Source organism: Etheostoma spectabile, chromosome 10 (genome assembly GCF_008692095.1).
Source record: "Etheostoma spectabile isolate EspeVRDwgs_2016 chromosome 10, UIUC_Espe_1.0, whole genome shotgun sequence".
Lineage (NCBI taxonomy): Eukaryota > Metazoa > Chordata > Actinopteri > Perciformes > Percidae > Etheostoma > Etheostoma spectabile.
The window spans coordinates 6,930,575-6,947,500 of NC_045742.1; the positions used below are offsets into that span (position 1 = coordinate 6,930,575).

General features: G+C 38.1%; 2 protein-coding genes across 3 annotated transcripts in view; both read left to right on the plus strand.

The window, feature by feature from the left end:
• Positions 1-12,606, plus strand: ccna2 (cyclin A2). Of its 2 annotated transcripts, XR_004333715.1 has the most exons (9): positions 383-601; positions 1,154-1,403; positions 1,509-1,615; positions 1,745-1,968; positions 2,070-2,274; positions 2,371-2,484; positions 2,604-2,737; positions 2,886-2,987; positions 12,589-12,606. XR_004333715.1 is itself a non-coding variant. In XM_032527368.1 (8 exons), exons 1-8 carry the CDS (start codon positions 383-385, stop codon positions 2,935-2,937), a joined length of 1,305 nt encoding a protein of 434 aa, XP_032383259.1. In that variant the 5' UTR covers positions 1-382; the 3' UTR covers positions 2,938-3,404. The 2 variants fall into 2 exon arrangements, 1 of the variants encoding a protein (XP_032383259.1); XM_032527368.1 differs by lacking the exon at positions 12,589-12,606 and having other exon boundaries at positions 1-601; positions 2,886-3,404.
• anxa5a (annexin A5a) overlaps positions 9,214-16,926 on the plus strand; it is a 24,622-nt gene continuing 16,909 nt past the window's right edge. Inside the window, exons 1-4 of the mRNA XM_032527381.1 lie at positions 9,214-9,398; positions 10,101-10,135; positions 13,625-13,709; positions 15,949-16,043. Coding sequence (XP_032383272.1) covers positions 9,245-9,398; positions 10,101-10,135; positions 13,625-13,709; positions 15,949-16,043 — 369 coding nt within the window. The 5' untranslated portion in view covers positions 9,214-9,244. The remainder of the gene's footprint in view (positions 9,399-10,100; positions 10,136-13,624; positions 13,710-15,948; positions 16,044-16,926) is intronic.

The window sequence follows — 16,926 nt, forward strand, 5'->3', positions numbered from 1 at the left end:
AGAAAGCACCATCTGTATCTGCATGTTTCTGTGTATGGACCGAGGCTAGCTACCGTGGTTGCAGGTTGGTTGTAATCTTGGAGCTCAACGAGTATGGCAACTTAAAAAACCACACACATTTGTAGAATTTGTACCGCGAAATGTGCATTGTTTTGTCTGGTTTGTGTGTTTTAGCGCTGCACCACAGTTCCAAGAGTCGTTGCCATCTCAACAGCTTAGTTTTTATTGTCCAAGGTTCTGACTAAGCAAACTAGGAGCTAATGCGAGCTTTGATATAATCGTCCATACTTGATCATTTAAAACTCTTACAAGAGCACACACCAGCTGTAGTATCTTGTTACGCGAACGGAGACCGGTTGGGCTTTATTTTTTGAGAGGAAACATGTCGGGAGCTAACAGAGGACAGGGAAGCGCGGCTAGTGAGTTTCACAACCAAGAAAATGTGCAGTCAAGACTGAGGGGCTCGCTTAAACCCAGAGCTGCTGTTTCAAATGAGAACCAAGAAAACCTTCCACCGAAACAAGTAACGGGCAGAACTGTCCTGGGAGCCCTGCAGAACTACCAGCGGAGCAAAACCCTGAACCAGCGCGGCACGAAACAGGTCAGTTTGGGTAACTAGCTATGCTAAATAGCTCAAGCTAGTGTTTGCCAATGATGACCTAGATGGGGGTGCCATTGTAGTTTTTGGAGGCTGACTAATTTCATTGATCTTGCCATTAAACATAACATGTATGTCGGGGTTTACTGACATATTTATTTGTTTTTTAATACGTAGGTTTATTTATCTTGCTATGATTTAGCTAACAATGTTAACCGATTGTCCGCCATTTTAATATGACCATTCACTTGTACACTTTAAACTTTACTGCTGTATTCAGCAGATGTGAAGTGCATTTCCAAAATCAATCCCAGGTTCTAACATTTTAGTTTCTGCATTGATTGCAAAAGATGATGTTGTATATAATTGCTCATTTCAGTGCAAAACAGTGTGCTTCCTAGTTGCCTAAACACGAGTTACTAGTTGGTACTATTCCCATGCTTATTTGCTTTATCCAGTCTATTGTGCATAGTATCAGCCCTCCTAATGGCTTAAATGTCTGAAAGCATTTAAACTTGTGGGCCGACTCTAAACTGATTCATTTTCTGCTTGTAGGAGTCCGCTTGCTGTAAAAATGAAGACTTGGGCAAAAACTGCAATGAAAAGCCCATTGCCAAGCAGCCTTCTTTCCAGATCCATGTGGATGAGCCTGATGGATCCTGCACCAAGAAGCCACAGCAGGTGGTTGAAGCAGTCAAACCCAAATCTATCCCAGAAGAGTCTCTACTCACAATCAATACTGTGGCACGGCTCCGACAGCCCCTGGCCACCATTGAAATGCCATCAGCAATGGATGTCAGTTTTGGTGGGTTTTAAATACTTAAATGTCTTAATCTCTAATTCACAAATTTCTATAGAAACTGTAGTTGAAGACCAGAATTTAGTTTCTAAATGTAAATTCTTTCCCCAGACTCTCCTATGGACATGTCTGTGGTTGAGGGGGAGGAGAAACAAGTCGATGTAAACGAGGTCCCAGAATATGCGGCTGAAATCCACTCATACCTGAGGGAGATGGAGGTGGATTTCTTTTCTTTCAGCTGGTCTTGCTGCTTTAATATACTTCCCATGAGGCCTTTCTAGAAATGCATTTAAATATCTAAAGTGTATGGGCTTTGCCTGCAATTTTGTAACACTGATGCTTTACAGGTAAAAACCAGGCCTAAGGCAGGCTACATGAAGAAGCAGCCTGACATCACCAACAGCATGAGGGCCATCCTGGTAGACTGGCTGGTTGAAGTTGGCGAAGAATACAAACTTCAGAATGAAACGCTTTATCTGGCTGTAAACTACATCGACCGCTTCCTTTCCTCCATGTCTGTCCTGAGGGGGAAGCTTCAGCTGGTTGGAACTGCTGCCATGCTGTTGGCTTCGTATGTACAATTATTTTAGATTCAGTCTTTTCAACTTACAATGTTTATGCTAAAGACTGGCTTCCCTGCTATGTAAAGTGACTTTAAATATTCAAATGCAGGAAATTTGAAGAGATCTACCCCCCAGAGGTGGCAGAGTTTGTGTACATCACAGATGACACCTACACCAAGAAGCAAGTGTTAAGAATGGAGCATATGGTGCTTAAAGTGCTCTCCTTTGATCTGGCAGCACCAACCATCATCCAGTTTCTCACCCAGTATTTCCTCCATCAGTCTGTTAGCAAACCGGTGGAGAGCCTGGCAATGGTGAGCAGCAATATTGAAGTGTTACTTTTTTTTTATATATATTTGTTCTTGCAGTTTGGACATGGCAAGGATTAATCCCTTAACTTTGTCTTTCAGTACCTTGGGGAGCTCAGTCTTGTAGATTCAGATCCCTTCTTAAAGTACCTCCCATCACATACAGCTGCTGCAGCCTACGCCCTGGCAAACCACACAGTGACTGGTGGCTCATGGGTAAATTCTATGTAGTATCAAATTTCATCTTGGATCTCCTGAAGTCTGTCCAAGCTTGTTAAAACGGTAGTCTTTTGTGATGTGTACAAGAAAGATGACTCAAGTTTTCTCTTCCTCAGCCAAAGTCCTTGATGGAGATGTCGGGGTACTCCCTGGAAGATCTGATGCCATGTGTTAAGGATCTGCACCAAACATGCCTCAATGCTCCTCAGCATGCCCAACAGTCTGTTCGGGAAAAGTACAAGGGCTCCAAGTAAGTAGGCTGCTTACTTTAACTGTTTTTGCTTGATTAGTAGCTGTAGTGTTACGCTTGCCATTGACTAGATTTAGATAAACTCATGTTGGTGACTTCATAATTCTATGCAGTGAGGCAAATGTTCTAAAAGGATGTTCTTTTCCAGGTACCATGAGGTTTCCCTCATTGACACTCCAACCGAATTGCTGCTGAAGTAACTTCCTCCCCATGTCCATGTAGAGTTTTGTATTGTCGGTCTTAAATATTTTTTTTAAAATGATGTGTCACAATTTCAAATGACATGGCCTGCTCTTCTTGGAGTAGTGCTAGATTTTTTTTTCTTTTTTAAGGTGTTTTATATACTAATTCATACAGACGCTACAGCTGGTCAATCAAGCAGTTTTAATGTTGACTTTTAATTGCTGACAAAATGTAGGTCTTAGCCACACTGCAACATTCTGCTTTGATCTAGTGTCAAACTCCTGTGAATGTTTCTTTTAAAGGTTGAGTTGATGGCAGTTGTTGTTGGTTCACCTGAAAGGTGTGACTTAATTTGACCTCCTAGCATGCATGTTTTGTCTGTAATAGAGTCAGCTGTCATTACGTCTTGAAAGTTGACAGTTTTTTCAAGGCACCATCTGCACTGTAAAATATGGCTCTTGTAAATAAAATTCATTTAACATAAGACTTCATGTCTGTCTTTATGGTCAGTGTTGGACTCATGGGGGCAGCAGAGGATAGGGTTAGTTTGGATGCTTCTAGTGGAAATTATGCATTCTGTAGTTATATCTAAAATGTTAAGTTGGAATTTCATGTTTAACCTGGCCAAAACTTAAAATCTTTGTGTGCTAAAACATTTAGATGCCATTTGTTCAGTACTCTCGTCCAACTCCTTTTTTATAAATTCTACTCCGTTAAGTGTTAGGCAACTAAAAACCAGCCTTTTATAAGTCCTTTGCTGCTCCAGGCAGGAACTAATAAACTATTTTATTTTACATTGTAGCTAAAGGCAGTAAAATCAGAATCTACTTTATTTGCCAGGTATGAGGACACATAAGGAATTTCTTTTTTCTTTGGAAAATTGCTCAAAATGCTCTTACACAAACTACTATACACTATAAACAAACCATAGTGTGAAGAGTGCAAGTATGCACAAGTGGATTTTTTTTTTTAAAATAAAGTAAGCCATCTAGGCTGCCTGTTAAATTTGCTGAACCGGTGCAGCAAACATAAACTAAGCATGTTAAGTTCTAGTACATTATCCGAAAATGCTATAACTTTTATATAAAGTCATTGTCTTGAGTTTTAGAAAACCAGCACAATATATAAAACTCCTGTTTTGGGGCTAGCATCTCTTATGTCCCTCTAATTTAAGGCATTAAATGCTAAGCTTTGGCTAAAGTGACCGCTTGAAAGCAACACTGGACACTCGCTCAAGTGTGAATGGGCTTAATCACTAAACTATATGGCTAAGGTTTGTACAATATCATTTATGCAGAGGCTGTAGGCTTTTGTCTGCCCTTGAGACAGTTTTTGGAAAATTACATTTTAAGAATAGGAATAAACTTGAATTGGAAGACATCCGCTGAATTTTTTTTTTTCAAACAATTGGTGTTCATCCACAATCTCTGGTGTAAACTAACATTTTAATTTAAATGTTTCTCACACCAGACACTATCGATCAGTTACTCTAGAATGAGGCAAGTCTTAAATAACAGCTGTGAATATATCATTGATGCTGGGTAAAATGTTTTTGACTGAGAAAATGAAATGCTGAGATTAACAAACTCAATATTTAGGGAAAATGTAGTTTGTTTAGTGAAATCTTTGCGGTATCATTTCCTTAAATACCTAGATTTATTTTTTAAAACTTAAATGTTCAAAAAACTTCCAATATAAATAGCAACCCTATACTGACAAAAAATAATAAAATTACCTAAAGTGATCATGCTACTTGCCCAAAATTTAAATTGAATTCAAACGGAGTATGTAGGTATAATGGGACATGGAGCAAACATAGCTTGCCTTTTGTCTGCTCAGTTATTAATTAGTAAGTGACATGACAGGATGACAGTTTTTTTTTTTTACTTCTCATTCATCAGTGATTTGATTTTCTCTGTGAAAGTGAAGTAAAGGCAGCCTGTGCCGACGGTAGGCATCTCTCATCCCCCTCCCCTCCCCATGATAAATTGGGAGGCTGGCTTTGTGCGAGTAGTCTGACAGGCGAGGGACGGCACAGCTGCCGAAAGCTTCCCACCATTTCATCTCAGGACAATGGGCAGCTGCATACACTCTAAACAGGTCAGCTTTGCCACTGACAGCACGCGTGTCTAGACTACCTGGAGGATTAAACCATGGGAGCAGATGGGAATTCTATAACATAGCCAAACCAGTTGCATAGCTGTTTGAATAATGGCTCCTGCAGCTACATCACAGCATCTGTGGAGCACCTAAGAAGATCCAAGTTCTTGGAAGAGAATTTTTTTAAAAAGAGGTAGGGAGGGCGGGTTGCTGCCAAACCCCATGCCTGCCCCCAGAAAATTTCTGGTGGCGTCCACCTCGCTGCCCCTGGCACTGGGTTGGGGCTGGAACTTGAGCTTGTATGTGGGGATTATCCTCGGACTCTTGATGCTGATGTTGCTGCTTCTCTGGATGCTCCTCAAGCAGCTGAGTAACTCGGTGGGAAAATCCATGTTGCAGCCTGCCCGCTCTTTCAGGCAGCCTCGCTTTGAACAGAGGTTTCAGCATGTATTGTGAAAAATGGGGACACTTTTGCCCTAACACTGCCAGGACTGAGGCTTGTTGGAGGGCTCTGAAGATTCATGTAAGAAAATGACTTTAAAATAAGATTTGATTTGGACTCAAGTGCTTATGTTGGCTTTAAAAAATAATAAAACCTGTCATGTTCTTACTTATTGAAAATACTGTCTTTTTCTACTACATTATCTTTCTGGCATGCGCAAAAGACGGATACTTCATCTACATCATCCTGAGTTATTAAAAACACTGTTATTATGCAACAGCTAATTATTTTCATCTCAGATTAATTTACACAGCCAAGCTCAAACATTTAAATTGCTGAGTAAAGGCACAAACAGAGATTAAATCTACATCTTGATTTATGCTGATTAAAGCAATGCATTCAGAAGGGCAATTTTCACTCCTCTCATCCCATTGGTGAATTGGCAGGAGGGATATTAAGGCTTTGCCGCCCATGAGAAATATGAAAAGAGCTGTGTGCCATTTGGTTTCTCAACCCCTGTGTCTATCATGGACAAAGTAAATGAGACCCTTGAGGAAAAAAGGATACAATCAACTGCAAGTGCCCACGGGCTTAGCACTATTTCTCAGTGGTTACTATACACAGGTAGGGGTGTTTGACACTTTTTTACTCAGTGTTACTGGGTAATTTTATGTCTTTTAGTTTTATTAATCTTCAATCATTAGTCAGAGGTGCATGACCTGTATTTGATTCAATAGTCTGAGAGGAATCAATAACCTCATGGCCCTGAGGGAAGAATGTTAATTACAAATTGACAGTTGATTTCCTGAAAGAACAAAATAACATAAATATGGTTCAGACAGAGTGCTTCTGGGTGTGAGGCCTCAGCCTTGAACATTTCTCAAAGGGTGTACACAGTTTCTACAGGGAAAAGCTAGTTAGCTCTAATCAAAACTATTAAACTAGTTGTACAAGATACTTTTCTATTGTTCAATGGAATGCACCTTATTGATTCATTTGGAGTGTTTCTGGCTTCTGTATAATCTATAGTTTGACATTTTAGGGAATACGGTTATTCGGTTTCTTGTTGAGTTAGATGAGATGATTGAAACATACTTTGAAGCCAACAAACCAGTTAGCTTATAGCATAATGACTAAAACAGGTGGAAGTAGTAAGTCTGGCTCTATACATCGGTAATACAATCCAATTGGCATCTCTGCTGAATCTTACTAATTAGCAAGTTATCTCCTTTGTTTAATCTGTACAAAAACCAAAGTGTAAAAAACTTAAAACTTATGAATTTTGTGAGCTTCCGACAGAGCCAGGTCAGCTGTTTGCCCATGTTTCCAGTTTTTGTGCTAAGCAAATCAGCTGCTGTCTCTGGCTTCATTCAAAGTGTAAAGACGTAAAATGGAGTATCAATCTTCTTGGGTAACTCTTGTCAACAAAGCTTGTACCTGTATTCCCAAAATGTTGAACTTGTAAACATTGTCTCTGACTTTAATGCTTGGTCAGAATACACTTTGCTATTTCTATATTTTAAACCAGGAATCTTGAGAATTTTCAGGTCTGAACACAGGTTATTTCATATGAATAAGAGTGTGCTCCCTCCAGCTAGAGACCTGCATATTAATGAGGTCTGACATTGTGGATAGAGCCCATGCCTGCGTGTTTTTCACCTCTGTTGAGATCAAATTTGTCCTCTGTCACTGCTTGACCATCATTGGCATCTCAATCGTCCTCTAACATAGAGGGCCATATGTCTGCTAGTGCTGCACGTGTGTGCAGGTTCAAAGAAAGAAAGAAAAAAAACAAATGAACACAGACATGAAAAGAGTGACAGCAGAGTCTCAGCCAGTATCCACTAGACCCCTGCAGCAGACCGCAGAGACGGAGATTCTGGTCAAGGAAAGAGTTGAGGATAATGCTGCAGATGAGAATTACAAAAACACATCTCAGATTCTCAGTCCAATATCTGGACCTCTGGTTGCATTTTTTAAAGTGAGATGTAAGAACAGATGAAAACACCTGCTTTGTTAAATCAAGCCAATGCCTCTGAGCAACAGAAGAAAACCATCTTACAGGATTTCATTCTTCTGGTAGCTGCTTTGAAAAAGTATTTCTTCATATGAAAGGAATATCTGTAGGTTATAGTAGGTAAATTGGCATTTTATGATGGAAATAAGTCCAACAATGTCCCCTGTTGTTGTAGTTTGTTGCAATGTAGCTACGACTGTTCTCCTTGAAACATTAACTAATTTTACATTCTTCTACCTATTCACATCTACTTTTGACACACATAATCTGAACTCTATGTAAATATTGCTTTGAATATTACCGTATATATATTATACATTTCTGATTTCCCGACCTAAAAATACTGCTAATTAGTTTTGAGGTACTGTAGCCTAGTTTTGTGGCAGTATTTTTCGAAGCTGACATCATTGATTTGTCTCATTTTATAGTATTTAAGGGATTGTTGATGAAATAAAAGTCTCATGAAACTGAAGAAAACGGTACATGATTCATTCAGCATGACCAGGCTTGACACTTGTGGACTGTGAACACTGTGCAATTGTGTGGAATAGGAAAAAAATCAACATTTGATCTGATGAATTTGTTAAATTTGTAACTGCTTGTTCATTAGCGATTAAAGGAAGTTGGCTTCATGTCAGTCTGGGAGGCTGTGATATAAAAAAGGTGAGCCTCCGTTACTGGAGGAGCTAGTGTTCACACTCATCTCCTTTAATTAAGGTTTGCAGGGACGAGGACAGCCACGATGATACGTGAGCTGCACCTCAGCGCTTCGCTCTGCTGATTCCTGTCGCTCCTGTGAGGCATCAAGTATCTCCTGCTACCTGCACACGTTTAGCCACACCTGAATACATGTTGTCTTCAGAAATGTAGATCATGAAACATTAAGTGAGTGATGTTGAGGGCAAAATGGAAAGCACCAAATTAAAACATAAAACATGTTGAATTATGTCTCACTCCAAAATGATTTATTCATTCATTTAAAAGGAATGGGAACCTCTCTTACATATTCATGAGGTTTGCTCAGAAAATGTAATTAAGTGGCGGAAAGCAAGATATATTTAGTCATTTACACATGTACACATTTGAGTACTTGTACTTTAGTCAAGTATTTCCATTTCATCCCACTTCTTTTAATTCTACTCCACTATACCTCAGAGGGGAAGGTTGTTTAAATATTGATTTACAGATATGTATATTCTAATAGATATATAAAATTAGTTTCCCATCGACTGAGTAAAATGAGACTCACACATTTATGCAATAATTCAATTTTATAATAGTATATTACTCAGTCCATACATTTTTCAGCATTGAGTACTTTTAGTTGTAAAGGAGTCTCTTATGTTGAAGTAAGTAAAAGATCTAAATACTTCTTCCAACACTGATGAGGCTCAAATACAGTACATATCTATGTTTTTTTTTATATTTTAGATAATTTCAGGAAGTGAATGTTTATAAAAAATGGCATACAGCGTGTTGAATGTTAACAGAAGTAACAGAATTAAATCTAAGGGTTTGTCTGTCCAGTTAATTCTTTTATCTAGAATTATCATTTGCAAGGAAAACTAAACGTAAACAAAAATAATTTTCTTATTACCTGTAGGGTAATATATGAGTAACACTGCTTGAAAGGATAATAACTTCTTGAAAACAGCCTTCGCTATCTATAACAACACCGCTGCGGGCCGTCAGATAAATAACTTTTAAACATTTAACCCTTGTCACTTCTTGGAAGGTCACATGGAGCATCTGAGTGCATGGTGTCATGTTCTCCTGTTTCAACCGCATGTGGATGAGGAAATGTGTCTTCTCAAATTTCCTGTGTGAGGCTGCAGCCTCCCACAGCACCCAGGAGCAGACAATAAAGAGCCTAGCTGAGCCGCAGATCACCTGTGAGGAGAGAAGAAACACACCTGTTGGTAAGAACACATACAGTTACTTATTCTTCTTGATTGAGGCTTTATTCTGTTAGACAATAAGGATACCAACAGTGGTGGAAGAAGTATTTGGATTTTTTCACTTTAAGTAAAAGAAGCAATACCACACTTTGAAAATAGTACAAGTAAAAGTCTTGTATAGGTATCAGCAAGTAACAAAAGTAAATATACTCACTGTTCTCTGCCAGTGTTTTACTGTTATTGCTTATGTTTTTGTGACTGCTGCATTAATGTGTATGTTGCATTTTAGTGCTGTATATGTTTACTGTTGTGCGTTGACTCCTTTAAATACTGTTGAGTAGTTCAATTTACAGAAATACATCATATTCTGTAAGATTATCATATGTTTTGTTGGGTCAATGTCTTGTGTGAACCATGTATCCCTTAAAAGTTAACTTTTTATGGTTTCAGAACAACTGATCTATGAGGGGTTTTATATGTTTTAATTTAAGAAGTAGGAGCATCATCCCAGCACACAAAGGAACAATTTATCCTTCAGTTAATCACAAACATTCAACATAAACACATCTGGGAAGGAAAGCAATGCAATCTGCAAAGAGACTAAAGCTAGAGTAGAATTATAAAGTCGCATAAAGTACCTTGAGTACAGCACTTGAGTAAATGCACTTCACTGCATACCAACCCAGATTATTTAAATCAGAAATTTGTCCCGCTTTCTTTTAGTTTTCGACGGTTGTCTTCAATCAGAAAACAGGATGGTAAGTGTTTCCTTTCTTTGTCTTATGTTCTGTTCTTATGAAATATCCTCAAATTATGTAAAGGATATGAGAATTACCAAGACAATTGAAGAAAAAAGAAAAAGTTGGAATTAAAACTAGTGTTGTTTACAGCACCAGAACTAACATAGCCTATGTTTGCACAATAAAGTGACTCTTGAAAGGTCACTGTCTTTTCGAGCCACACTGAGCTATGTGCTGCATGATCAGTCATAAACAATACACATCCCAAATAACTGTCAGCCCCAGCTTCTGATTTACATGCAACCCTTGATGCCTTTTGTTTCCATTTTCTGTTTCTTCCAATTCTCCGACACTGTGAAGACTTGATGCAAATGTCTAAATTCACTGAAAGAGCTTTCTGCAACAATACACTAATTAGTAAAACCGTAGCGCGACTCATGCAGCATACTCACATTGACACAAAAGAGAAGGAGCAGCTTTATTTGATATGCTTGATTTGATTTTATTCTCTCGAGCTTGTTGAGAGATCTCAGACTGTCTGATGAGGATAAGTTGATTCAAGATGTAAAGTGATCGCACAAACTTCAGTTTAAGGTGTTGAAAGTGGTCTAATCAGAGTCAAAATCTGAATACTTTATTGATCCCCTCAGGGAAATTATTATAGTTGCAGTCGCTCACATTCAAATTCAAGGTGAAATAAGAGTAAGAAATGAGTCAATAAGTGTATAAAGTAACATAGCTACAGTAAGAAATAAACTAAAACATTAAGTAGAAGTAAAGAGAGATTAGGTTACAAGTAAGATTAGGTTAAAAAGTTTGTCTCAAATGGATTGCACACAGTCTATTGCAGTGCATTGTCAACATATATACAGTACGAACATAAAAAGGTAGGCCCCTACAGTGTATAAGTAGCACCAGTGAATAAATGACACCTCTGCACATGTAGCTGATAAATAAGTGTACTTAGTAATTAATGTGTAATAATTGTCCAAGAACATTGACATTTGATGTGGACACCAGTTTTGACACAAAATGTGTTCTGGTTTATTGGCATTTCTTTGAACCAATCCTGTCGTCAGCTAAGCTACTTGACTCTGATTGGCTAACAGTTAGCCAATGAGAACCGGGTTATCAGTATCCTTTACCCAGCGCAACTGGGCGAGCTCATGAATAGTAATGAGCTCAGGCTACATGACATCAGACTGACCAGCTGTTGTAATTGGCCTGATTTCTCCTCTTATTTCTTTTCAGTGGCTAGAGCTGACAGAGGAGGTAGCAGTTCATTTTCACATTCACAACATAACACAAACACATATGGACCTAACAGATTTTAAAAAATGCAAGTAAAAACGGTTTTGTGTGGCAGGGCACCTTTAAGATATATTAGAAATCATCTACATAAAAAGTTTTGACTATTTTAATGTTGTTGTTGATAAGCTTGTACCTCAAAAATGTCAATCAATGTTTTAGCACCCAAAAAACAGTGTTTTAGTAAACTAGCGACTTTACAGCCATGCTAGCAGCTCTGTAAGGTTGTACAGTGGCGCTTTGAACTAAATGATAATGTCAACATGCCAACATGGTCCCAATGGCAATGCTTGCATGTTAATGTTTTGCAGGTTTACCATGCTGACTACCTTAGGATTCATCCCCTGGGTCCTTACAGTGTCTGCACCACATTTTGATACTCAATCAATAGTGGTGAAGATGTTTTAGAGTGGACCAAAGTGGTGCTAAACATTACCATCCTGACAGCCCCAATGTTGGCGCGGCTGAAAATACTTTGACAGTTTGAAAGCTAACACTGATGTCCTTGCAAAAAATAGAAAATTGAAAGCACAACATTGTAAGTGTTGACTGACATCCTAATAATCAATGTGAGTTTGAAAATTAGATTTTGCCTGATTTGATAGAAAAAAAAGGTGTATTGTCTCTCAAGAAAGACTGAGGTGTCAAATTGAAATTCAGTTTCATGATGCATGCAGGCAGGATAGCCTGCTGCAGAAGCAGAGTGGGGGTTTCTGGCACAACTTCACCTACATCAAAGAAAACTTTATTGTTAGACCAACATGTTTTTTGCTGTGGATGAATCTGACGAAGGCCAAAAGCCAAAACATGTTGGTCTTACAATAGAGTTGTTCTATTTTGTTAAGGAAAAACACATCTTATTTCACATAGGTGAAGAATGTTTGGAAAAGGTTATGAGGTTATGTTGGACACTGACCTGAATGACACCTGGGTACCATTGTCTCAACTTAAATAGTATGAGTTCATAAGCTTGGAATTCTATAACATACAGTACACTACCGGTCAAAAGTTTGGGGTCACTTCGAAATTTCCATTGCACTCCATTATAGTCAGAATACCAGTTGAGATCAGTTGCATTGTTTTTTTAACCAGCGCAGCAGTTTTCATATTACATTATGTGCTTACATAATTGCAAAAGAGTTCTCCAATGTTTTCTCAGTTAGTTTTTTTTTAAATGATATCAGATTAGTGAACAGAATGGGCCTTTGGAACATTGGATGAATGGTTGCTGATAATGGGCAATGTAGATATTGCATTAAAGATCAGCCCCCTACTCAGATCAGCTGGTATTCTATCTAACATCGAGTGGAATGGAAATTTGTAAGTGGCCCCATACTTTTGACCGCTAGTGTATATGCTCATGTGTTGCTGGAACTTTGACCACATGCAGGCAGGATCAAAGCGGTGCCAGCAACGTTTAGCAGTGACACTTCAAGATTGTCATTTTGCAAGAAGAAGTTGTTCTCTTGAAAACAGATAACCAACATTACTCTGATAATACTGAGAAGACATGGACATTATTCTTCCACTTCTCCCATCTGCTCAGAGTTTGGAACAAGGCTGTAGCTGAGGCAGATGTTCTTTTTCTTCATATTACATTTTCCCTGGAGAACAATCTACAACCGAGGCATGGCACAATTTTTAATTGACCTGCATGCCATAAAGTAGCAGCCAGACTTGATTTAGGTTACACTTACAGTACTTCGCAGTTTAGATATAGAATGTTTTAACCCAGCTGGGTTGGCCCAATACGTTTTTATAGTGCTGCTACCAACAGTCATTTGCAGAAATAATTAGTATCTTTACATTTTTTATGCTCACAGTTTTGTACTTATTATGGCAGGGAAGCACTTGAAACAAAACCATAAGAGAGCACCTTCTGTTAAAACTTAGTATTTACAATTTCATTTTAGCATTTCCTATACAGCAACAAACTTTACCAAAAAGGTAATGTTTATCATAATGCATATCATAATTATATGATTCTTGTTTACTTCTTTTAAATTGAAGCAGAATCAAACTGAACAACTATATGTTCAAAAACATTGCTTTTTTCAGCAAACACATACACATAGAGTGTTTTTAATAGCAATTTCGCCAACCAGGGCAGAGAAACAGGAGAAAACTGTTTTTTGTAAAAAAAAAAAAAAAAATACAGTATGTATAATTATTTTTGTTGTTGTTGCTCTCTTCCTCCAGGCATACAGAGGCACTGTAAAACCTTTCGTCAACTTCAACGCCAAACACGATGCTGAAATCCTCCATAAAGCCATGAAAGGATTGGGTCAGTTTTCTTAACCTTTTCCCTCTGCTGTTTACTTATACAGTGTGATCCTCTATATTATATTTGATACATGAAAGATGAGTATATCTCAATTCTGTACATAGTGGAAAGCTTTTCAGATGGGAGTTGCATAAAATATAATACAATTCCCCAACACCTTCAACAATATAGTCGCATCCTTTAAGCTACAGGTTTATTTACACATACCCAAGTGAGAGTTGTCAATTTTTTATATATTCGTGTGTCATTAGTATTATAAATACAGTTGTTTGTTTAAAAAGTATAATATGCAAAATTTTACTATACAATTTAAGGCTTATCCTGCTCCTCTCTAAAACCAATTCAACAATAGAACACATTAATGATACAGCTGTCAGGGAAGATTTTCCATTTCCCGGTACATTAACAACAATAAGTGTCATCCATGCTTCTCCCAGTGTTTTGGTCCAATTAGAAGAAAACCTGAGTATCATCAAGTTTTAAACATAAACTTTATAGCAAATAGTTCAGAGACACGTCACAGCGCTCACATTTCCACGACATGATCTGCAAAAACACACCACAGTAATGAGCACTTATTATAGGAAAACATACAGACACACAGAAAATAAAACTGTCCGTTCTATGATAAGCAGGACTGGTAAACCATCTGAAATGGTTATAATAATATATATTTCTTTGTATATGCTTAGTGATAAAGTGATAACTCAGGCAATATCTTACTGGTGATACTAAATAAAGAAAAATATTCTAATTGAAAATGTATTTAATGTAATGTGAAGAAAATGGGTTTTTTCTATTAATGGAATTTAATGGAAAATACAAAAATGTTTAATGTTTCATTAATGGAATATAATGGAAAATACATACATTTTTCATGTTTTATTTAATACATATTTTTGCCAAACATTATTAAATATTGGCAGGGTTTTATTATATTGTAACATTAAGAATGAGCTAGGAAGGTGATAGTTGACTTCAATATTAAATAATTTTTTAATCACCAAAGTACGGTTTTCACCATAAAACTAATTTCACTTCAATAATACTTATAATAAAACGTTATGTGTGATATGATTATCTATTGTTTAAGGCTATCAAATTGTCAACATCCTACATTTAAGTTCACAGTTCACCCCAAAATCAAAGATACATATTTTTCCTCTTCCCTGTAGTGCTATTTATTGGTGTAGATTGTTTTGGTGTGAGTTGCCCAGTGTTGGAGATATCGGCCACAGAGATATCTGCCTTTTAAAAATATGATTGGACTAGATGGCCCTCGGCTTGTAACACTCAAAGCACCATAAAATACATTCAACGGCAATGTAACTTTCCAGAAATCATGACCCAATTACTCAAGATGATCCACAGACCTGTTTGGGAACTTCTATGTTTGTTCAACTCACACTAAAACAATCTAGATTGATAAATAGCCCTTTAGGTAAAAGGCAAATATGTATTTGGGGTCAACTGTCCATGTTGGGGAATGTGGCTGGCATACGAAGAGGACAAACTTACAAAGCAAGATGTCAGAAATCAGTTAACCTAGTAGGCATTAGCAAGAGATGGATAATTTGAAGCATGTGTCACATTTTCACAATTCATGTCTTATTTTAATTTTTTGGCTTACTTTGGATTACGTTTTAATAGTTTGACTCTTGACACTGTTATTGTCTCTTAGGTGATGTTTAATTGCAGTGATGCAAAATGCGAAATTGCAATAAAAAACTTCCCTCTGCAGTCATTAGTGTTAATGGGCCTGATGACAATCATCAAATTAAAGGTGTACTACAGGAGTTACGACATGGTGTGACCATTACAGATCAGCAGAGCTTTTTTCTATAATTACTATGGACTAATTTAACATGTTGATCCCTCAGGGGAAATAATGTGCTGCTCCAGTCTTTTTGTCTATCAGAGGCATTTCTGGTGTGCAAGTGACTTTCAGGAGCTATTGATTGTTAGATCATTAGCTTTGCCACCTCTTGTATTGGGGTATGCTGCAAGCTGCCAATTATTCTCAAGTAGATCATGCTTCTGTTAAATGATGGGTACGGTACATACATGATAATGCTTTATTAGCCCTCATACTGTATATTAAAAAGAAATTGTTTGAAATATAAAACTGATTTTTGTCTGTATCCACAGCCCAAAGGGTGTGTGCTGGCATTTGTTCGTGTGAAGCTCACACACATTGTATTTGGTATATTATTTATTGCTTATTTGATTTCTGGCACAGGTACGAATGAAGATACGATCATCATGCTTCTGAGTGCCCGCAGCAATGATCAACGCCAGCAAATTAAGGCAGCGTACAAAAAGGCATACGGGAAGGTAAGCTGAGCCACTGGGAAGAAAACTGAGAGCTGAATAGAATTGTCATTGTTCAACCGTTGTCATTGTTTGTTGAACCATACATCGGAATTAGCTTGTGTAGCCTGTAAAACAATACTCACTTTCACATACACACTCACACAATAAAGAAAGTAAGAACTAAATATATATAAAAAAAAACACTATCAAGGCATCCAATATTGTCCATTTTCATAGAATCCCTATCTAGTAAGGGCGGGGGGGCATGATTGTTCATTTCTGTGATGGCCCTGGGGATAAAACTGTTCTGCAGCCTGCAGGTGCGTGCTCTAAAAGCCTGATGGCAGATGGAAGCAGGGAGAAGAGATGGTCTGAGGGGTGTGTCTAATCCTGCAGAATATTGTGCGCTCGGCTGAGGCAGCAGATCTTAAAGGTCCCATGGCGTGAAAATTTCACTTTATGAGGTTTTTAACATTAATATGCATTGCCCCAGCCTGCCTATGGCCCCCCCGGTGGCCAGAAATGACGATAGGTGTAAACCGAGCCCTGGGTATCCTGCTCTGCCTTTGAGAAAATGAAAGCTCAGATGGGCCGATCTGGAATCTTGCCCCTTGTGAGGTCATAAGGCGCAAGGTTACCTTCCTTTTCTCTGCTTTGTCCACCCAAAAAATTTGGCCCACCCATGAGAGAGAGACATTATGGCTTTCAAATGAGCAAAGTGGCAGTTGGTCAAAGCCGCACCCCCAGCCTCCCCTCTCTCCTCCGCAAAAGCTACAGACTCAGAAATGGCACATCCTAGGGAAAGCTCCTGTGGGACTGGCTCTGGTGGCTGTAATTCTGCACCAGGGCTGAATTTTGGAAAAGAGGCTTTTAAATACAGTATTAGGGGATCACTAAGGTCTAT

What these genes read in the sequence shown, in the direction of transcription:
- ccna2 (XM_032527368.1), top strand. Translation starts at nt 383, where the DNA reads ATGTCGGGAGCTAACAGAGGACAGGGAAGCGCGGCTAGTGAGTTTCAC. An exon ending in AGCAATGGATGTCAGTTTTG is followed by an intron (nt 1,404 to 1,508) that starts GTGGGTTTTAAA and finishes TTCTTTCCCCAG; the next exon opens with ACTCTCCTATGGACATGTCT. An exon ending in CATACCTGAGGGAGATGGAG is followed by an intron (nt 1,616 to 1,744) that starts GTGGATTTCTTT and finishes GATGCTTTACAG; the next exon opens with GTAAAAACCAGGCCTAAGGC.